The sequence below is a fragment of the Xiphophorus maculatus genome, chromosome 14 (genome assembly GCF_002775205.1).
Source record: "Xiphophorus maculatus strain JP 163 A chromosome 14, X_maculatus-5.0-male, whole genome shotgun sequence".
NCBI classification, from domain to species: Eukaryota; Metazoa; Chordata; class Actinopteri; order Cyprinodontiformes; family Poeciliidae; genus Xiphophorus; species Xiphophorus maculatus.
Window position 1 is genome coordinate 27,692,392 of NC_036456.1, and position 23,628 is coordinate 27,716,019.

Sequence of the window (23,628 nt, forward strand, 5' to 3'; positions counted from 1 at the left end):
TCTCGCGAGGAGAGCAGACAGAAATGTGCTTACAGTTACAAATCTCCAACCGCTCTGAAACACATTTGTCCCCTCCTCGCTTTTATTGCTTTTAGGAACCCTCTCACACTGAGCGCTGCAACTCTCAAAGGGCGGGGAAAACAATTCATCACATAGTTGCAGCGCTAATGACATTCACTATCTAGACACATGTTATCTACACTCTAGATCCTTCTGCTCCAGGCACGGCGTCGAATAGGACACGTTGTATAGCTTCAAAGCAACGGCTTGTAGCACAAAGAAGAACAAAGCAGAGTTTATTGTAGGACTGTTAAACTCAGCTGGGAGCAACTAGCACCTCTGTCTTGTAGGAAGTCCTGCAGGGCAACAACTGCTGAGAGTAGCTGTCACCTCTATTTCCCAGGGAGGCCTTAGGAAGGAATCAAAGTTATTTAACACACAGAAACATTACCTATACTTAAATTAGGAGTAAAAGAGAAAAAACATATAAGTAAAATTATCTAAATGTAACTACAAGGCTACATGATACAACGAATATTTGATAATTATTAAAAACAATACAATTTACCCAACAAAATGTCACAAGATACTATTTAGATGTTATATAACTTGTTTAGACAGAAAGGAAAAATGTCATTCTCATAATTCATGCTTTGAGTGTTAATTTCTTCTGTAATTAAAGTTCTTACTCATTTTTTAGCATTGGCTTCCATTTTCTTTGCGGCATCTTTTAAGTATTTATTCCTTTTCCTTTAATCAGAGTTTAAAAAAATACTGTAAGTATGGTGAACTTGACACTTTGCATCACTTGATCACAATTCCATGAACCTAAAGTGATTTTTTAAATATTTACTCAACATTTTATGTGTAAGAGCACACTTTGTTCTAAAACGTTCTTGTTGTTAACTTTGTATTGTTATGAAGAATTTTCTACATTTCCAAGTACTTAAGTTCAGGATTCTTTCACTTATTTGAGCAATGAGTGGCTTACAGGTTTGTTGAAAGTCTCATAGTGACTCGCTCCAACGACACACTGTATGTATAAAATACTGCTGTTCCTTGTCCTGTACAACAGAACTAGATTTTGTGTCAAACTGCATATTTTGTGCAGAAGCATCAAACATGTATTCTTGTGCAATCCAGTGTCCATAATTTGAAAATTATCTTTAGGGACTCAACATCAGCTGATCAATCAAGCCAGCAGGCTCAACCAAATCACCTCCACAGAGAAACAGTGATATTGAGTCTAAACAAAACTGCACTAAACAAACTGTTAAAATATTAGATTAATATCCACTGACATGGCATTCTGAAACTGCTGAAGTCAGGTAAAGACTGTGCATACTAGCTGATAACTTCCACTACTCTGACAACATCTTTACTTCAAATCAATCAATCAATCAATCAAATTTTATTTGTATAGCACATTTCAGCAGCAAGGCATTTCAAAGTGCTTTACATCATAACAAACACAGAATCACAATGCAATATAGAATCAATCATTAAGTCAAGTTCCATCAATAAATTTGTAATTGATTACATTTCAAATACAATTCTAAACAGGTGGGTTTTCAGTTGAGATTTAAAGGAAGTCAGTGTTTCAGCTGTTTTACAGTTTTCTGGAAGTTTGTTCCAAATTCGTGGTGCATAGATGCTGAAAGCTGCTTCTCCTCGTTTGGTTCTGGTTCTGGGGATGCAGAGCAGACCAGAACCGGAAGACCTGAGAGGTCTGGAAGGTTGATACAACAACAGCAGATCTTTAATGTATTGTGGTGCTAAGCCGTTCAGTGATTTGTAAACTAACAACAGTATTTTAAAGTCTGTTCTTTGAGCTACAGGGAGCCAGTGGAGGGACTTTAAAACTGGTGTTATGTGCTCTATCTTCCTGGTTTTAGTGAGAACGCGAGCAGCAGCATTCTGGATCAGCTGCAGCTGTTTGATTAATTTGTTGGACAGACCTGTGAAGACGCTGTTGCAATAATCAATACGACTGAAGATGAACGCATGGACGAGTTTCTCTAGATCTGGCTGAGACATTAGTCCTTTAATCCTGGAAATGTTCTTCAGGTGATAGAAGGCCGACTTTGTAACTGTCTTTATGTGGTTTTGGAGGTTCAGGTCAGAGTCCATCACTACTCCCAGGTTTTGGGCCTGATCGCTGGTTTTCCACAGGGGTTAGTGCCACTGGCCGGTAGTCGTTGAGGCAAGAGATGTGAGGTTTCTTGGGTATGGGGACTATGGTGGAAGATTTCAGGCAGGATGGGACTGTAGACAGGGCTAGGGACTGGTTGAAGACTTGGTGAGACTACGTAACTAACACCAGAGACTACGTAACTATCATTTAACACTAAAACATGCAAGAGAGGCTTTCTTTGCAGATGTCATAAACAAAAACATTAACAATGCTCGAGGTTTATTTGCAACAGTTGACAGAATCACAAACCCTCCTGTGACGTTACCGCCTGAATTTCAATGTATTGCCGCCTGCAACCAGTTTTCCAGCTTCTTTTCAGAGAAAATTCAAAAAATCAGAGGATTAATCTGTACATCCACTATAAAGTCAGTACCAATGCCAATGCTGTGCCCAAATAAAACAAATACAGGAAAAATGACCCAATTTCAACTACTTAATTATAAAACCCTACAGGAAATTATAAGTCAAATAAGCTCCAGTTCCTGCTGTCTGGATGTTTTACCCACACATTTCTTTAAGAAAGTCCTGCCTGTTATTGCTGCTGATCTGATCCAAATAGTAAACTCATCGCTCTCATCAGGCGTTTTCCCCCAGGCTCTGAAAACAGCAGTAATCAAACCACTTATAAAAAAGAACAATCTGGACAAATCACTAATGCAGAATTACAGGCCGACCTCTGACCTCCAACCTCCCATTCATCAGCAAAGTTATTGAAAAAGCTGTGTGTAAACAATTAACTAGCTTCCTAACGATAACCAACCTCTTTGACTCCTTCCAGTCTGGTTTTCGTGCTCACCACAGCACAGAGACCGCCCTCGTAAAAGTGTTCAATGACATCCATATAAATACGGACTGTGGCAAAACCACAGTGCTGGTTCTGTTGGACCTCAGTGCAGCTTTTGACACTGTTGACCACGATATATTACTGAATCGACTGGAGAGTTGGGTCGGACTCTCCGGTCCAGTGCTTAACTGGTTTGAATCCTACATAAAGAACAGGGATTTCTTTGTTTCAATTGGAAACTTCTCATCAAAGAGGTCAAAGGTCACATGTGGGGTACCCCAAAGTTCAATCCTAGGACCCCTTTTATTCAATATTTATATGCTCCCACTAGCTCAGGTTATAACAGGAAATAATATTAGCTACCATAACTATGCAGATGACACACAGCTCTACATTATGATGTCACCAGGTGACCTTTGACCCCATCCAATCACTGAACAGATGCTTAGAACAGATAAATGTGTGGATGTGCCAAAACTTTCTCCAGCTGAACAGAAACTAAAACGGAAGTTATTATTTTTGGACCTAAAGAGGAACGATCTAGAGTTATAGATCTAAAGTTATAGATCTAGAGTCAACGCACAGCTTCAGTTATTACAACTAAAACACAAATTAAATATATATAAGAACATTTATTTCATAACATTCCTGCACCCATACAGCAAAAATAACCAAAACAAAAATAATTTGACATCAATCTTAATTCAATTAAGTTTATTATTCTAGCACTAATTCATAGCAAATGTAATCTCAAGATAATTTGGAATACAAAACAGATAAATTTAATACAATATACAGAAATACATAATCAGTTCAACCACAACAAATCGACAGATTTAAAATTAAATATATTCTAATTTGACCCAATCAGCTGCGTTCAGATTGGTATTTCATTTGGTGAAACTTTTTCTATCTAAGGAAACTCAGTAAATGCATCCAGTGATTGACTTTGCAGCAATCACCCACTGAATGATGTAATGACAATGGAGAATTGATTTCATTGAGTCGTTAACAATGAACAATAAATTTGTACTGAAACTCTCCAATTATCCATCTAATGTAGTAGCAAACATACATTCTTTCAACAAGAGTTTAGATATTTTCAGACAAGATATGTTGCAAACAAAAGTTAATAAAATAATAAAATGACAAAATGCTAAAATATTAAATGATCAATGAAGAAAATAAAGAGCTACAGTAAATTAGGCTTAAGCTGTTTATTTTGACTTTCATGAAAGGGGTGAACCCAACGTGTAAATTGGGCCTTTCAAAAAAAGGACAAAAAAATCTACATGCAAGAACCAGTTTTGTTCTTACAACTAAACATTAATTATAGTTTCACTTGATGTTGAATGATTTCTTGAGGCTTTCCACTGCCTGTTCTTTTGTGATTTCCTTCCAAGCATCAGGAATGTCAGCAGGCTCTGCATGATATGCTTTAGCAAATTTCTCGTTGTATGTGGCCATCACATATTTCCAATAATCTGATGCCTCAAGGCTCACATCTGGAGGAATATTCCAGTCTGGGTAAATCTCCCTATATTCTTTGTAAGGATGGTATTCACCCTTTGTGTCACTGCAGCGAAAACGACTGTCACTGATAACAAGAGAAGAGCAGATGTCAGTTACGAGTTTCCCAGTGCTTACAAACCTGTACCGACCTAATCCATTTGGTCGATGCAAATTAGCAAAGTGTTGAGTGTGGTCTTCTCCACCAGCATCACAGGATATTTTGCAGAATGGACACAGTTTGCCACAACCAATCACTCTGGTGAAAAGCTCATTCTCTGGTTTCATATGGAGAACTGAAAGTTTTGTTTCTAACTCAGTTGATTTAAACTTTTCTCTAAGAGCTTCTGTCATTTCCTCCACACACTTGCTGAGCCAGTGAATAAACTGTTCCTGGTCAGACTTGTTCAGAACCATGAAGGCATCAAGAGCATCCTGGGAAATTACCAGTTTGTCACGAAGTTCTGTGCAGATCTTGACAACAAATGTCCTCAGACTGTCAGTGTTTTCTGCTGTTGCCTTTTTAATGGCAGCATTTATGTGGTTGATGCAGGACTTAAGATGTTTGTCCTCTAACTCACAAATTATCAACCCAGAGGAGAAATGCTCCTTAATTCTTTTAGATGTCCATGATTTTACGTAAGATTCATATGAACAATTGTACTCCTTAAAGCTTACAAATTCACCCTTTGAAATCAGATCCAATAAAATTGAATACTGGAAGGACATTCGTGTGCTGAACTCCTCTCTTGTCATCATTTTATCAACAATATCAACACCAAGAGAACGATAGATGAAGTTTTCAACAGCAGGTTTCAGACTTTGGTTTGTGAATTCTTCAGCTTTTTTCTGGCATTGATCTCGTTTGTGGAAGACATCTTTGAAATCTGTGCAAAACCTTTCCTTGTTTTTCTGCAGACATTTATAAGGATCATTTTCTTGTATAAATTCTTCATGCATTTTCTGAAACTTTCTGGCTGCAGATCCACAGATGTGTTGTTTCAGAGGCACCTCAAACTCTATGTCTATGTCAACATCAGCATTGTTCAGCTTTTCATCAATGATGTGAAGAATCTCCTGGATATAAGTATCATGATAATTAGTTTTTCTCCTGACTTTATCACTAATATGGTCATCACAATCTGAAATAATCCTCTCAGCAATTTCTTGTCTTGCCTTTATTAGATCCGTCCAGGTCCAAAGTCCTTTAAAAAAAGTTTTGACTGTTTCCTTCATTCCTATAGGTTTGTATGTAAAAGGCTCCAGTCCACAGTCTGTCAGAGATTTTTTACTCAACAGTTCACATGCATGGCTTCCCTTGGGTGAAAGATTTGTTTGTAACTGAAGGGACACATTGGTGAAGATATTTGAAGTCTGCTGTTCGTAGAAAGACAAGGTGTTCAGAGTTTCAGTCCACATCTTATCAAAACTTTCATCAAGCTCTCTATCAGTCATTTTAACTTTGCTTTTACGACATTCATCAATTAAATCACAAACTGCTTTCTCAATTTTTTCTGTATAAGTGGCCCTGATTTTGTCGAGTTCTTTCAATCCCTTCTTAATGTCAGCTGCTGCTGTGATCTGGTTGAACACTGATCTTTCAGTTTCTCGTCGAAGACTCTTTATGCTGTTGGAGAAATCCTCTCTGTATCCTTCAATCAGATAAACATGACCTTCTGGCTGATCAAAGTATTTCTTCAGATTGTCAAGGATCTTTGTTTCCCACTTGGTCAGCTCTGTGATTGCTTCACTTTTCAACTCGGTGATGAATTCATTCATGTCAGATATTTCAGATGTTGCAGCAAATGAACCAAAATTGGAAATTCTAATTTCTGCATTGGTTACCCATTTGTACATTTCCTTTTTGAACTCCCACTCCCATTGGTTGTACTCTGTGCAGAGCCTCGTGTAAGCATCAGCCACCAGGCTGTTTCTGAAGCTGAAGATGAAGTTTTCATGTTTTACTGCATTCCACAGGCTGGTTATCCACTCTCTGAACTCCAAGATGTTATTAGAAGTTGACTCACACTTTCCCAGCTGTTGGATGATGTTTTTCTTGAGTTCATAGACAGTCTCACTGTATCCTGCATTGACTGGAGCCATTGGTGGGTTTCCATTCCAGAGTCCAGGAATGTAGCAGTTCCCAGTGTCTGGATTATACTCCATCACATCAGTGAAGCTCTTGTTCTTCTCTTTCTTCTCCATTCTAGCTGCTGCCTGGGTCATCTCATTCAGCTGTTCTAACAGCAGCTTCCTGTCTCTCAGGTTCTTCTCATGAGCTGAAACATCAGAAACGTTCTGGTGAACAAACTGACATTGATGCTTTTTGCCGACCTCCTTCATCCTGAGGAAAGCATGCACCACTATCTGCAGGATGTCTTTCATCTCTGTTGAATTCTCCATTGCAATATTGATAATGGTGATGTCACTCAGACCAACAACAAGTGTTGCCAGCTCATTGTCATGCTCATGGCTGTTGTCCAGCTGTGCTAGCTCTGGTGACTTTAAGCCTTCAGTGTCGATGATCATCATGAAGTCACAGTTGAGAACTTTCTTGAAGTCTTCATTGACTTTGATGAGCAGCATGAAGGCACCTCTAGTGCATCGACCACTGCTGACTGCAAACTGAACTCCAAACATGGTGTTAAGGAGAGTGGACTTCCCTGTGCTCTGAACTCCAAGAACTGTGACGACCAGGATCTTGTTCTTTGGAGACACCAAGTCATTGAGCTGAGAGAGAACATCACTCACCCATCTGAGAGGAATGTTGGAAGCATCTCCATCTACAAGCTCAAGAGGAAATCCATCCAGCAACAACTGAGCACAGAGTTTGGGCAGATGTTGCAGTTGTTGACGTGATGGATCTGTTTCTGGAAGGTAAAGAGAAGCTTCATAGATCTGACCCATTTCACGGAAGAAGTGCTCAACTCCCAGTGAGCTGCTGGAAAGTTGTTGGTCGATTTCTTTGATCTCCTGTTTGTTTTCAGAATCTTTGCATTTTTCCTTGTAAAGCTCCCTGAGGCCAGAAAGCTTTGTTTGAGACAAGTTGTCGAGGTTCATTCTCATCCATTTCAGAAAGTAATACCTTTCTCTATGTGGGCTGGATATTGCACTAATGAAACATGTCATTGCATTGGACATTGCAGAAACATTTTGCTTTTTCCTCAGTTCTTTTCTCTCGCTCTGAAGTTTGCTTTTGTAATTTTCAATGTTTTCAGAACCAACTTTTCGGAGACGAAATTCTTCCTTTTCTAAACAAGTCCGTTCCTTCCATATTTTATCTTGTAAAGGAAGTTGATCTTTTTTGTATTTCAGTATGTCTTCAATCTCTGCAGTGATTTTATCAGCTTTCATCTTTCCAGCCTGGCACTCTGGAGAATCTTCATCAACTATGATTCCCAGTTTATGTGCAACATCAGCCATCTGCTCTACAGACATTTTACTCTGGGGGTTATTAATTACATCACTGACTCTTTTCCTCAGTAGTTTAACAAAATCTGCACCATTTGTTTGTTTTGTCTTTATTAGAATGTTGTTTTGAGTCAAGGCCAGACTGGTTGCCAGTTTTTTAACTAAATCAAATCTGAAGTTTTTGCTCTGTTGGTTTCCCACTAAGAAGATTTGAGCTTTATGGTTTTTGTTCATCAGCAGTTCACACTCAGAGTCCAGCTGGTCAAAGAAAACAAAAACTGCAGCAGATGTCTGACACAAAAAGGAGAATTGAGTTTCAAATGAAGCAATGTCTCCACGAAGGTTAGCTATAGCAACTGGTTCACTGAAGATGTCCATGTTTTTGTTTCCACAGGGAAGGTACCAGGTCATTTCAGTCAGTCCATTGGATATTCTTCTCTGAATGTCTCCAGACTCCATGTCACGGTGAACAAAGGTGTCATCTGGGTTGTTTAAAAGTTTATTGAGGATCTCTGATTTGGACAGAGAGCACTCACCCAGCCTCACAAATGAGATCATTGGAAGTTCAGAAAGAGCTATTCTGTCTTCTATGAAGCCTTTTGATTCTGAAAGATCTGAAGGTCTGTACTTCTTAACAATGTCTTTCATGGCCCACAGCATGAGGGTGCACTGCTGTGTATCACAGTTAGGAAGCAGCAGAGGAACAGAGAACTGACACATGGACATTTTTAGAGCTAATTCTTGACGAACAAACCCATCAGAACACAGGAAGAGAGCAGTGATTAAATCAAGAGGATTTACAGAGTCACCCTCATTTGTACAAGCAAGCAGATCATCCAAACTGAGCTCATCAGGTTCTAATTCATCATCTTGGTTAGACATAGAAACTGATTTTATCTTTCTAGCTGTTACATTCACCATCATCAGTTTCTTGAGAAAATGCCATGAAAGATCAGATTTAAACTTTGGAGGCTCATCATTGATGGTCTTCTTATTGATCTCCAGTATCTTGTTGAGTGACAGCTTCTCCCTGTAGAACTGATCCAATCCCAGATCCTCCAAAAATGTCTTCAGCTTGGTCCCTGTTTAAAATAAAGCCAAATATATTACTTTAGTCAATAAACTTAAATCATTGTTTTTTAACTGTTAATGCCAATAATAAATGTTTTTCATTAAGTCCAAAAGGTACATGATGTGCCCTGCAAAATTATTTATATCCCTTATCTCTTAAAAAAATCACAGTCCAACCACAACTTTTCAAGTATAGACAAACCAACACAAAATAACACAATTCTGAAGTAGAACTAAAATAATAAATGTTTTTTAAATAATTACTAAATCTATATCATAATTCATATGAGCAATTCATATTAACAGGCCCGGCGGCATAGGAGGACATTGTGGGGCATTGCCTGCCCACAGAGTCAGCCTTGTCCTCCCCTGAACTGGAAGCTGTTTATTTTTAAATTTACTTCAGAGGTGCCAACTTTCTATTATTCCCATCTTGATTTGACACAGTAGGGGCTTCTACACATTTTTCAGCCATTACAACAATTTAATCAATAGTTAATATGTCGTAACGTGTTTTTCCGTTATGACACCTGTGCAACAGACACACACATGCAGAACTGTGCAGTGTGTGTTAGAATCATGGCAGCAAACCAGCAAAAGCCACAGAACCTTGCACAGGTTTTCAAACTAACCATGAATAGTTCAGTAATGCTGTTGGATGCAGATAATGTTAGATAAATGATGACTAGCTAATGCTAATATATCATGTTATGCTTTTTAACAAGTATTGTCTACTAATTTTGTTATTAATGTTCAAAAGTGGCTAGTAGTGGTTACATTTACTTGAGAAACTTTCTGAGATAAAAAAGGTACTAATAAGAGTAGTTTTACTGCACTGCACTTTTTACTTTTACTTCAAATTCAAAAATACTATTAACCCCAAAGGGAAATTAAATGTTGTAGTAAGTCATTAATTCAGATTCTTCAAATCGTTATTGAAGATTGTGATGGTTGTTGGCAGGAAAGAGTTTCTGCAACTGTCTGTGCTGCACTAAATCTGAAGAAGCCTTTGACTGAAGATGCTTTGCCTTCCCAAGACAGACTGATGAAGAGGATAGTCAGGATTGTCCATAATTTTCTTGATTTTATCTTCTTTGCATAATCATCTCTAGAGGTTGTACAGCTGTCCCCAGACCAGAACCAGCCTTCTTTATGACGCTGTTGAGCCTTTTTAGGTCCTTGGCTCTGATGCTGCTGCCCCAACAGATGATGGTAGAAGAGGTGGTGCTCTCAACAACAGACTTATAAAGGATCTGCAGCATCTTGCTGCAAACCTTGAAGGATCTTAGCTTCCTCAAGAAGTCCAGTCTGCTCTGTCCCTAATTATAGAGGCTTCACTATTGAATCTCAGTCCAGTCTGTCGTCAAGGAGAACACCGAGGTATTTATTTTCTTTTTCTCCCATGATGAAAATGGGGTTTGATCTGACCGTGTCTTTCCTGAAATCAACAATCATCTCCTTTTTTTGCGTACATTCCAGAGGAGATAATTGTTCCCCTACCATGCCACAAAGCGGTCCACCACTTGAATAATATTATTATTGCTACTTTTACTTAAGTAGATTGAGTTTGCATTTAAAGAAATGCACTCCACAGATTGGAAACATTGTTAGATTTCTGCAATATATAACCTGTGTATGCAAATTTGAGCCCATTTACTCAACATTTCATACATGTTGCTGTTTAAATTCTTATTGTTTATTTTGTACTAATAAACATGTTCATTTTATTTGAAAGGTTATATAAAAGTTTGTTTATGTATTTATGTTGATGTAAAAGCTAGTTTACATCTCCTGCCCCCAAAATAAGTCAATGCCCCCCCTGCTAAACTCCTCCAGAGTCAAGCTGTAGGTTAGGCATCTACCTTTTCTTTGCAACAGCTATTGCTGAAACAGTACAAAACAAACCAAATAACTATGTTAAAGTCTCATCAGGACTTATTGTTAATACAATACTTAAGCTGCCTCGGAATATTATATTACAAATATATAAGAGTATATTGTAGATCGACAAAACAAATCTGACGCTGAATATTTTTTCTGTTGTTCACCACACTCAAAAATGAGCATCAAAACGCCCTTTATTTTATGTGTTATTGTCTGTTACGCATGGCTGTGTATATATATATATATATATATATATATATATATATATATATATATCAGTTTGGGTTCATTATGGATTATTTTGATTGCACATTTGAACACTTTCACATTTAGCTTTCACTCATGCACACCAAGCAAGTTTGGTTGTCCTCATACCAAACTGATTGTCAAATTTCATAGAATCTTTAAGTTTAAGGTTAGTTTGTTCTAAATAAATGTGTTTTACAGATACTCTTAAACATGGTGTGTGTTTCTTCTTGTTGTGACCTTTGAGCCCAGTCATAACAGAAGTGTGGTGTGATTTTATATTCAGCCCGAGTTGGTGTTTTATAGAAGCATCTTTTGCTTCCTTCTGTGGTTTCAATTCATCCAGAGTTGATCTCATTTTTCAGTAAACATTCCTCTTGCACACACTCAGCCTCGCAGCCTATATTGTATTTTTCACTGAGAATAAATAATGATACCTACAAGGAATTAAAGTATTTTGTGAATATTTTGTTGACTCCCTTTGATTTTTCTTTACGTCACTCAGGATATCCAGTATTTCCACACTGACTAGATGATAGAATTAAAATAATAACCTATATAAATACTAATCATTATATTTGAGGACTGTTAGAATCTATGTCTGTTTTGTGAGAGATGTCTGCAAGAAACTGTGGGAAGCGGCCTGCTGAGGAGTGAAGAGGAGGGTACCATGAACGAGACGTTCCAGCAGTGATGGCCTAGAGAAACTGCAAATTGGCATTCTTGTCTTATGAAATACGCTTTAGAAGATTGTATGAATGAGTTGTGTTCATGTGAGTGAATTTAGATCTAACATAAATTGGTCCTTCGAGAGCCGGAATCCAACAAGCCTGCGGTTTCCAACGGGAGGGACGGACATCAGAAGACTGTGGCCAGAATTACATTGCCAGTTTATCTGAAATACAAAGCTATGTGAGATTTTGATATTTTAAGTAACTAGTTACTCCAAATTGATAAAAGTAAATGAAAGTAATATTTCTGAACTAAAGTTTAGAACTTTTAATCTAGGATTAATTGATTGATGGTCATTAAAATTTATATTAAATTAGAGGATCTGAGGTTTTGGTTTAATTTCAGGATGGTCATTTTAAATAAGCAAGAAGAGATAACTGTGGCCATCTAATGGTGTTTTACCTTAATAAATTTGACAATATTCACAGGTAAATCTGTAACAAAATGCCCCTTTGCTAATAGATTTTCTATAAGCAAAACAACTGCAAGCTAACCTAGTAATTTGTAAGTGTGTAGCACACACAGCAGGTATCAATAAAGTCTTTAATGGAAATAGGTTAAGCTGATTTGAATAAGCAGAAGTGGCAGCATCAGCAGAAATAAAAGTGTTAGATATAGAGAAACAAACTATTATGCACAAAAAGATATTTAGAGACATACAACAGCAAAGGCCTGAATTGGAAAAATGATTGTGGATAAATAAAAGGGCAGCATTGAAATATCTATTTAAAGTAGTAGAAATTGTGATACATTAGCATGTAATGCATCATCAGGGGAGTGGGGGGACGGATAATAAATTATGGATTTACCTTTTATATTACTTAATTAGACTACTGGAACTTATATGACATGTTCTGATCTGTGCTAAACATAACCCAGAGTGAAACAGGGAAACTTAAGACCAAGAAGAATAAAGTTTCCAGAACCTAAAAATCATTTTCAAGTGATTTATATGAATTTCATAGAACTAAATCAGAATGAAGGGAAAAATATTGTTTGGTTATAATAGATGGCTACTCTAAATGGATAGAGTTGTTCTCCACTAAAAGATGCTCTGACGGTGGCTAAAGCACTTTGCAAAGAGATAATTCCCAGATATGGTATACCTGAACCAATTTATAGTGATAATGGGGTACATGTGTTAACCAACTTGTAAAAAAAAAAAAAAAAAAAAAAGTTAATGAAGCAGTAAAATGACACCCAGGTGGGGTCCGAGATGCAGGATTATGATGATTTTTCTAATCTACATTTTGTTTTGGTTTACATCCATTTAAAATGACTGTGAATAAAACTTACCAGTAAAAGGCCTAGAGAAGAAATGGGATATCTAGAAAATGTCTGGATTTGTTAAGTTATACATTAACATTATAATTAACCCAGATCTAGTTCTTTTTGAAGAAATTGTATAGAATATTTTAGTTAAACAACTAATAATATTCAGTTTGTTCTATAAAGGTAATTTAGAGTGGGCTGTTAATTCACACTGATATTCACTGTTTGATTGATGTCAAATGTGATTTATCCAACTACATTGATATTTTAAACCTTTTTTGTTTTGTTTTTGATTTTCTACTACAAGATCTGCTTAAAATAAAGCTGAGATAAAAGCAGAAGTAAAAAAGCTGATTTTAAAAGAAAATATAAACTTTGAACCATGTCAATAAGTTTGTGAATCTACAGGGTTTCTAAGTCTTCCATTTGTTGGTGGTGTACTATACATAAAATGTAGACAGAATGAATTACATCCACTATGATGTGCAGAAATTAGGAAACTAGACAGGCAGGTTGTAAGGCTGTGTATGACAAGTGTTGCTGTTACCTCTCATGGCATTCTAGAGCAGAATTGCCCTTGATACACTGCTGCCTAAGAAGAGGAAAAATAAATGTGTATACTGTTTGGTGAAACAGCTCCACATTTATCCCAACACAATAATACCCACAGTCAGTAGCCTAACGGAGGCAAGTGAGAGGCTTGTACCCTGGAATGGGAAAATGAAAATCCCATGTCCATGTGGGACTCGTGGATGGATGCCTTTGGAAATATCACACTCTAGTTTCCTCTGTTCCTGTTTTCCATTGCAGTATTTGCTGCTGTTCTTACTTTATGTGGATGTTGTTGTATTCCATGTCTGCGTTGTTTGCTAAACAGATTGCAATTTCCCGTGGAAGACCGCAGAGCCCAAATGTACTCCTGTTAGGCTAACAATTGTTTTGTGACACTGACGCTAATGATGATGATAACTACACTGTGAAGAATGTTTGCTTGTCTGAAATGTATCCTGAACAGTAAATGATTACATGTGTTTTACATAGCATTTTTTTCTCTGAATGTACTAATGTTTGAGCTCTCAACTATGATCTTTCAGTTGAAAATCTAAAGAGAAGTGGTACGAGAATTTGGGTATTTATATATGTTATTCAAGGGGGAAATGATAGAATTAAAATAATAACCTATATAAATACTTAGACTTAGACTGACTTTATTGTCATTTTGCATGCACAGGGTGTATGCAGAACGAAATTTCGTTGCATACGGCTCAGGACAATGTTTGGAGGTTCCAATGTTGTGAGGTTACTGCAGAATAAAATAAAATACAGAATAAAATATGAATATAAATATGAATATAAAATATAAAGTGCAGGACTGACAGTAAAATGGAAGTTATTTAGCTATGTATATGTGCAAGGTATGAAGTGGAGACCAGTTTTTGAGTGCAGTCCAGTTAAGAGTTCAGCAGTCTGATGGCAAGTGGGAAAAAGCTGTTTCGGAAGCTGTTACTAATCATTATGTTTGAGGACTGTTAGAATCTATGTCTGTTTTGTGAGAGATGTCTGCAGGAAACTGTGGGAAGCGGCCTGCTGAGGAGTGAAGAGGAGGGTACCATGAACGAGACGTTCCAGCAGTGATGGCCTAGAGCAGGGGTGTCAAACTCCAGTCCTCAAGGGCCACTGTCCTGCTACTTTTAGATGTGCCTCTGCTGCACCACACCTGAATAGAATAATTAGGTCATTGCAAGGGTCTGGAGAACTGATCTACACAAGGAGGAGGTAATTAAATAATTTCATTCCAGTGTTTTGTACCTGTGGCACATCTAACAACTGCAGGACAGTGGCCCTTGAGGACTGGAGTTTGACACCTGTGGCCTAGAGAAACTGCAAACTGGCATTCTTATCTTATGAAATATGCTTTTGAAGATTGTATGAATGAGTTGTGTTCATGTGAGTGTGCAGCTGTTTTTTGCTCCCCCTCCCTTCAGGGCTGCACACTGTCATGTAACTAGGGAGTTCCTAATTCTAATAAAAGCAGGGTAAGACTCAGTTGAAGCTTCAGAGCATAGGCAGAAATCTGTAACTGGGTTTCAGCTGTGTTCTCCCTGCAGGTAAAACTTAAGTTCTGACTCCAAACACTCCTGTCAAACAAATGTTAATAAATGCCTTGCCTTGTGACCAACTGATACAAAGTGGTAATTCATGCTTCTACGTGAGACACACTACCCTCTATTAAAACGTCAAGTCATATTCAATATTTTAAATAATTTTAATATTAAATAATATAATGTTTTCTATTATAGCTTCCATATTGTGTGCCACATTGACTAGAAATCAGTGTGCAATTCTTCTACTAAGCTGTATATATGAGGGACACACATTTTCATTCCATTTTAACTCATTTTTTATTTTTGTAACCTATTGTTTTAGTTTAAATTTAGTTTTTTTCTTCAGTAGCTTCTAGGTCATGTGACCTATTGAGTCAAAATCAGTGTGAAATTGTTCTACTAGACTTTAAAGTTTAAAAAAAAATTTAAACTTTAAAATGGGTCAATTTGACCCAGAACATAACAGGAGGGTAAATATGTGCAGACTATAATGAAATCTCAATACTATCAATGGATTCTAGAGAGAAATGTGCTGCCCAGTGTCAGACAGCTTGATTCTCAGTTGCAGGTCTTGCAACAGGATAATGACCCAAAACACCAAAGAAAGGCTAAGAGGAAAATATTGGACTATTTTGAAGTGGCCTTCTGACCTAAATCTTATTGAGCATCTTTGTAAGGAGCTGAAACCTGCAGTCTGGAAAAGGCGTCTTCAAACCTGAGAGATCTGAACTCATGATCAGTGGACAAAAATATAGAGCTTTACGAAAGTATTCAGCTTCCTTGAACTTTTCAACCTTTTGTCACTTTTCAGGCTTCAAATATAAAGATCACATTTTTTATTATTTTGTGAAGAATCAACAACAAGTGGGACACAATTGTGATGTGGAACGAAATTTATTGGATATTTTAAACTTTTTTTAATAAATAAAAAACTGCAATGTGGGGCGTGCAATATTATTCAAACCCTTTACTTTCTGTGCAGGAAATTCACTCCAAACGTTCAGTGAGGATCTCTGAATGATCCAATGTTGTCCTAAATGACTGATGATGATGATAAATAGAATCCACCTGTGTGTAATTAAGTCCCCGTATAAAAGCAACTGTTCTGTGATAGTCTCAGGGTTGTATTTAAAGCTCATCATTCAGCCCAAGGAGCAAACCAGGTAGGTCCAAGATACTGTTGTGGAGAAGTTTAAAGTTGGATATTAATACAAAAAGATTTCCAAAGCTTTAAACATCTCAAGGATCACTGTGCAAGTGATCACATTGAAATGGAAGGAGTATCAGACCACTGCAAATCCTCCAAGACCCGGCCGTCCCTCTAAACTTTCATCTCGAACAAGGAGAAAACTGATCAGATATGCAGCCAAGAGGCCCATGATCACTCTGGATGATCTGTAGCTGAGGTGGGAGTCTGTCCATAGGACAACAGTCAGAGGGTACACTGCACAAATCTGGCCCTTATTGGAAGAGTGGCAAGAAGAACACCATTTCTCAAATATAGCCATAAAAAGTCTTGTTTAGTTTGCAACAAGCTACCTAGGAGACGCACCAAACATGTGGAAGAAGATGTTCTGGTCAGATGAAACCAAAATCAAACCTTTTGGCCACAATGCAAAACAATATTTGGCGTAAAAGCAACACAGCTCATCACCCTGAACACACCATTCCCACTGTCAAACATGGTGGTGACAGCATCATGGTTTCACAAATTAACATATCCAGGTGTTAGAATGGCCAAGTCAAAGTCCAGACCTGAATCCAATTGAGAATCTGTGGAAAGAGTTAAAACCTGCTCTTCACAAGCTCTCTCCATCCAACCTCACTGAGCTTGAGCTGTTTTGCAATGAAGAATGGGCAAGAATTTCAGTTTCTCGATGTGCAAAACTGATAGAGACCCCAAGCAACTTGTAGCTGTAATCACAGCAAAAGGTGGAGCTACAAAGTATTAATGCAAGGGGGCCGAATAATATTGCATTCCCCACTTTGCGGTTTTTTTATTTGTTAAAGTTTAAAAAGTTTAAAATCCATCCATTTGTTTTCTAACACCCTTGTCCCTAGTGGGGTCAGAAGGAGTGCTGGTGCCTATCTCCATCAAATGTTTCAGGCGAGAGGCAGGGTTCCTACTGGACAGGTCGCCAGTCTGTCGCAGGGCAACACAGAGACAGACAGGACAAACAACCAAGCACATACACACTCACACCTAGGGAGAATTTAGAGAGACCAATTAACCTAACATTCATGTTTTTGGACTGTGGAAGGAAGCCGGAGTACCCGGAGAGAACCCACCATGCACAGGGAGAACATGCAAACTCCGTGCAGAAAGAATCAAACCCAGGACCTTCTTGCTGTAAGGCAACAGTGCTACCAACTGCATCACTGTGCAGCCCTAAAGTTTAAAATATCTAATAAGTTTCATTCCACCTCACGATTGTGTCCCACTTGTTGATTCTTCACAAAATAATAAAAAATTTAGATCTTTATGTTTGAAGCCTGAAAAGCGGCAAAAGGTTGAAAAGTTCAAGGAGGTCGAATACTTTCACAAGGCTCTGTACCTGCTGAGAGGTGCAGAAATATAAATGACTTTTTATAGGAATCGTTTGATGGCAGTGATTGCCTCAAAACGTTGAGCAACATAAGCTAAAAGAACCATCATTATGTCCAGGTCTGTTTCATGAGTTTATTTTTTAAATAAATAATTCTGTTGAGCACTCTGAGTTTATTCAAGCTTTCTTCATTTCAAAAAACTATGAACCTTGATGTCAAATGTTTATAATGTGGACTCAAATTCAAAAATTTATATGAAATCCATAGTTGATAATAAAAATCCCTAAATATTCCCTGATCACTACATACATCCATCCATTTTCTAACACCCTTGTCCCTAGTGGGGTCAGGAGGTGCTGGTGCCTATCTCCAGCTAACATTCCAGGTGAGAGGCGGGGTCATCCTGGACAGGTCGCCAGTCTGTCGCAGGGCAACACAGAGACAGACAGGACAAACAACCAAGCACACACACACTCACACCTAGGGAGAATTTAGAGAGACCAATTAACCTAACATTCATGTTTTTGGACTGTGGGAGGAAGCCGGAGTACCCGGAGAGAACCCACCATGCACAGGGAGAACATGCAAACTCCGTGCAGAAAGAATCAAACCCAGGACCTTCTTGCTGTAAGGCAACAGTGCTACCAACTGCACCACTGTGCAGCCCTAAAGTTTGAAATATCTAATAAGTTTCATTCCACCTGATTATTGTGTCCCACTTGTTGATTCTTCACAAAATAATAAAAAATTTGGATCTTTATGTTTGAAGCCTGAAAAGCGGCAAAAGGTTGAAAAGTTCAAGGAGGTCGAATACTTTCACAAGGCTCTGTACCTGCTGAGAGGTGCAGAGGTATAATTGGCCTTTATAGGAATCGCTTGATTGCAGTTATTGCCTCAAAACATTGAGCAACATAAGCTAAGAGAACCATCATTTTGTCCAGGCCTGTTTCATGAGTTTATCTTCTAAATTAAATAATTCTGTTGAGCACTCTGAGTTTATTCAGGCTTTCTTCATTTCAAAAAACTATAAACCTTGATTTCAAATTTTTCTAATGTGGACTCAAATTCAAATATTTATATGAAATCCATAGTTGATCCTAAAAATCCCCAAATTTTCCCTGATCACTGTGTTTACATCTGAAATAACATAAACATACACACTGACAAAATTGTTGGAACTCCTTTGTTAATATAATAAAAACCACAATGGTGACAGAAATAACTTGAATCTGACAAAGGAAATGATGAATAAAAATTCTATGAAAATGAACAAATGAATGTCAGACATTGTTTTTCAAACATTCTTGCACTCTGATTTCATTTTCATTTTATTTTACTGACCTTCACCATCTGTTCCATCCTTTGGCTTGTCATCAGACTCAGCAGATGTTGATGAAGGTTCCTTTCTTGTCTTTCCATTAAGAGTCTCAGATTCAGGAGGATTTAAGAGAGGATGGCTGATTACTGCAGAGGGAGAGAGTGTTAGCCTCTCTGAAGTGGAGGGCAGAGCACCTCGTACAATAACAATGTTTAATTATTCATAAATATAAATCTGAAAAATTCTCCTTTTACTGACATTAAGGATCCCAAGTCAGTACTTTCATCAGGCATATTTTGCTGCATTTACAGCAAAAAATATTTTAGGGTAAGCCTCCACCAGTTTTGTACATCCAGACTGTAATTTTTGCCAAAAATACAGAAATTAATTCACACTAAGAAATTACTAATTTATTACTTCCAGTTTCCTCAGCATTTATAATTCAACTCTTTCAGCTAATCATAATTTTAAAAAGCCTTTATAAATCAAAGTTCATTTGTTTCCATTTTAATGTATGTTTGTTTACAGTTGGTTTTAAATATGTTGTACTCTTCTTTGACTTTTGTCTACTGTATTCACAAATGTGTGCAGGTGTTGCAGCAGACATACCTGCTATTTCTGTTGGGCTTTCTTCTGGATTCTGACAGGTTCGATGCAGGGGTTTACAGAATTTGAATAGGCCTATCAGTAGTAATGCGATGCAGACCATACAGATAGAGATCAGAGTCAAGTCGTCCATTTTGCCATCAGGTGTTGGGAAGATACGAAGGTTGACTGCAGATTTTGTGCTCTACTGTCTCCACATGAATGGATCAGGCTGTGCGGGAAAAAAACAAAAAATAAAAACTCAGCATTAATAACTTCCCTAATATTTATGTAATATTTATTGATGACCATTTGAATGTTGTGGTTTTTTTTAGGTACTAACTGCCTGTAGAAAATCCATTAATCTTTATTAAAACGCTTAACGCCTAAATGACTTTCTAGACCCAACAAACCTCCCATTTAAGGTGTGTCGTCACCACCTTTCTTTAAAAGCTGATCATCTTCAATTCTAAGAGGTCATAGAGGTCACTGCAAGGTTTAAAACATGTTAATGTCTTTCTGGCTTCTGACGTCTCTAAAATATTCTGACACCCTTTAAGACATTTTGGTGTATTATCGCTGCAGGGACATTCAAAGCTGCAGTAACCTTGATAAAAATGTATTTATTGCATATTTGTTAAAACTGTCAAACAAGCAACAGAAAATCTCTGGAAACATCAAAGTCCTCTGGCTCCCTCCAGTGGTCCTACTGCAGAAATGCACAGTCAGAAACCACCAATCAAATCCAGGAGGAAGATTTTAGCACTGTCAATCTAGATGTCCGTGCGTTGCTCACACCCTTACCTTGCACAGTTTGTACTAAAGCTCAAGATTATTGTGTGATGCAGTCGTGTTAATGGTGGAGAAACAATGTAAGATTGCAGAAAAAATTCCCAACTTCTAAGGTAGTCTCTCGGCCAAAATGGGAGACTTGACAGGTATGCTGATCACTAAAACTGATCACTTATATGTCACTTCGCAACCTGCCAATGCAGCTTATCTCCTCTTTCCTTCACACTGCGCAAGCGCATGGCAACCAAATCCTAAGCAATGTGATGAGGAACTTCAACACTCAGAGTGAATGGGGAAGCGTGCATGTTGTGACAGAGAATACCTCGGGGGCGAAGCAGGTCAAAATGCATTAACACAACAAATCTAATATGACATTAAAAAACAAACACTTGACAAAGTGTATGGCTACATTGAGGCTCGATGCAGGAAAAAAAAGACATCCGGAGCGGCCAGACAAAAGGTAAAACAGCACACAACTGCAAATATTCACCTGGAAGAGCATGATGGTCAGAAAGCTAAGCAAGTAACCCGAAAAATAATTTAAGTCAACGAGTTAGGATTGGTAGTAATATTTCACAGATGTAGCACCGTTTAAACTCCACCCAGCAGTGAACGCTCACACCGAACATCTGCTTCAAGCTGCAGAATGTAACTTAAGCAAAAAAGATTTTACATAAACTTTTGTTATGTCCTAACATTAAACAGATAATCTCTGAAATGAAAAATAAAAAAAATATTTCCTCTGCTCTTACTCAGCTAGGTCAGAAACAAACAATCAGAACCAGCATTAATCAGCTAGCCATGCTCTCAGGAAGTTTTGATTTAGTAATTTTGGATTGTTTATTTAGATGCAACCTGCATTTTACTTTGACAGAATTTAATATAGGCAGTGTTTTGAGATTGATTTGACTCATGCATAACTTGGGGCACTGTGAACATTACTGTCAAATATTATTTAACTGATTGCAGGTTTTTCAGTTGTCATTTTGACTGAGTGTCTGCTGTATTGTGCCTGCAAGTATTTTGCTTGTTTTGTTTAAATTAGGTAAATCAATCATTTTCTAAATGATTGATGAGGATGAATAGAATCCACCTGTCAAACCACTGTAGTAGCATTTAGACCTAAAGCGAAAAATTAACATCCAATCCAGGTGATCAGCATTGATCGGTGATCGTCCCTCATGGGTGATTATAATCGGCAGCAAAAACCTGATCGTAGCATCTCTAACATACATATAGATATATTTAAATAAAAAAAATGATATTCAGTAATATAAGTGAATCAACCTGCAAACGCATTACCATGTACCCCAACCAGAAACCCTGGATGAACCGAGACGTTCGTCTCCTGCTGAAGGCCCGCAACATCGCCTTCAGGTCAGGGAATGCACAGACTTACAGTGCAGCCAGGGCTGAGCTGAAGAAGGGAATCAAGAAGGCCAAACACCACTACAAAAGGAAGGTGGAGGATCATTTTTCTAACTCCAACCCCCGACGTATGTGGCAAGGCCTTCAGATTCTCACAGATTACAAGAACACCAATGCCACCCCCGCTTCTACTGATGTCTCCTTCCTCAACGAACTTAACAACTTCTATGCTCGTTTTGAGAGAGGGAATACCACAACTGCAACCAAAGCAGCTACCACCCCAGGCCAACAGCCACTGACTTTGCTCCCCACTGACGTAGGAGCAGCTCTGAGCAGGATTAAATCCCACAAGGCTGCGGGTCCTGATGGCATACCTGGACGTGTCCTCAGAACGTGCTTTGGGGAGCTGGCAGGAGTGCTGACGGACATTTTCAACCTGTCCCTGGCCCGCGCTGTGGTACCGACCTGCTTCAAGTCTACCTCCATCGTCCCAATCCCCAAGAATCCCAACCCAACCAGACTCAATGACTACCGCCCGGTAGCCCTTACCCCCATCATTACCAAGTGCTTGGAGCAGCTGGTCCTAGCACACCTCAGATCCTGTCTCCCCCCCACACTAGACCCCCACCAATTTGCATACAGGCAGAACAGGAGCACAGAGGATGCAGTCTCTATAGCGCTGCACTCTGTCCTTTCTCACCTGGACAGTAAGAACACTTACGCCAGACTGCTGTTCTTAGATTTTAGTTCAGCATTCAACACTGTCATCCCATCACAACTCATTACCAAACTCACAGACCTCGGCATCAGTTCGCTCATGTGTAACTGGTTGCTCGACTTCCTGACCAGTCGACCTCAACATGTCCGGCTGGACAACCACTTCTCATCCACCATCATCATAAACACCGGAGTGACACAAGGCTGTGTGATGAGTCCCTTCCTCTACTCCCTCTTCACCTACGACTGCAGACTTGTCCATGGCTCTAACGCCATCATCAAGTTCGCAGACGACACCACGGTGATCGGCCTCATCAGAGATAATGATGAGGCCGCTTACAGGGAGGAGGTAGACCGTCTGGCTGAGTGGTGCGACAAAAACAACCTGCAGCTGAACACCGAGAAGACCAAGGAGCTTATCGTGGACTTCAGGAGGAACACTGACCCACATCCACCCATCCACATTAAGGGGACAGTGGTGGAGCGTGTGGACACCTTTAAGTTCCTGGGAGTCCACATCTCCAAGGACCTGACTTGGACGACCAGCTGCTCCAAACTCATTAAGAAGGCGCATCAGCGCCTCTTCTTCATGAGGACCCTGAGGAAGAACCACCTGTCCTCAGAGATCCTCACGAACTTCTACCGCTGCACCATTGAGAGCATCCTCACCAACTGTATTACAGCTTGGTACGGGAACTGCTCTGTCTCCGACCGGCAGACGCTGCAGAGGGTGGTGAAAACTGCCCAGTATATCGCCGGGGCACCGCTCCCTGCCATCAAGGACATCTACAGGAAGAGGTGTTTGAAAAGGGCCGGGAAAATCACAAAGGACTCCACTCACCCAGCACACACACTCTTTTCCCTCCTGCCCTCTGGGAGGCGTTACAGAAGCCTACGGACCAGAACCACCAGGCACCGGAACAGCTTCTTTCCCACAGCTGTCACGCTTTTGAACGCCTCCTGACATAAAACATAAACTATAAGGACTCTACTCCCCTATCCTCTCATACAACAATAACACATGGACTATCCTCACACACACACACATCACGGACTGTTTTCTTCACACACACATACAACCTGTAAATTTTAT

At 38.8% G+C, this 23,628-nt stretch overlaps 1 protein-coding gene across 2 annotated transcripts in view; it reads right to left on the reverse strand.

The window, feature by feature from the left end:
• Positions 1–3,648: 3,648 nt before the first annotated feature.
• Positions 3,649–23,628, reverse strand: part of LOC106700401 (up-regulator of cell proliferation-like) — a 39,601-nt gene continuing 19,621 nt past the window's right edge. The window contains exons 2-4 of one of the 2 annotated variants that reach the window (XM_023346744.1): positions 19,683–19,890; positions 19,097–19,219; positions 3,649–8,980 (exon numbers count right to left, since the gene is read on the reverse strand). In XM_023346744.1, coding sequence (XP_023202512.1) covers positions 4,317–8,980; positions 19,097–19,219; positions 19,683–19,812 — 4,917 coding nt within the window. In that variant the 5' untranslated portion in view covers positions 19,813–19,890 and the 3' untranslated portion in view covers positions 3,649–4,316. The remainder of the gene's footprint in view (positions 8,981–19,096; positions 19,220–19,682; positions 19,891–23,628) is intronic. The other variant, XM_023346745.1, reaches the window with a different exon arrangement.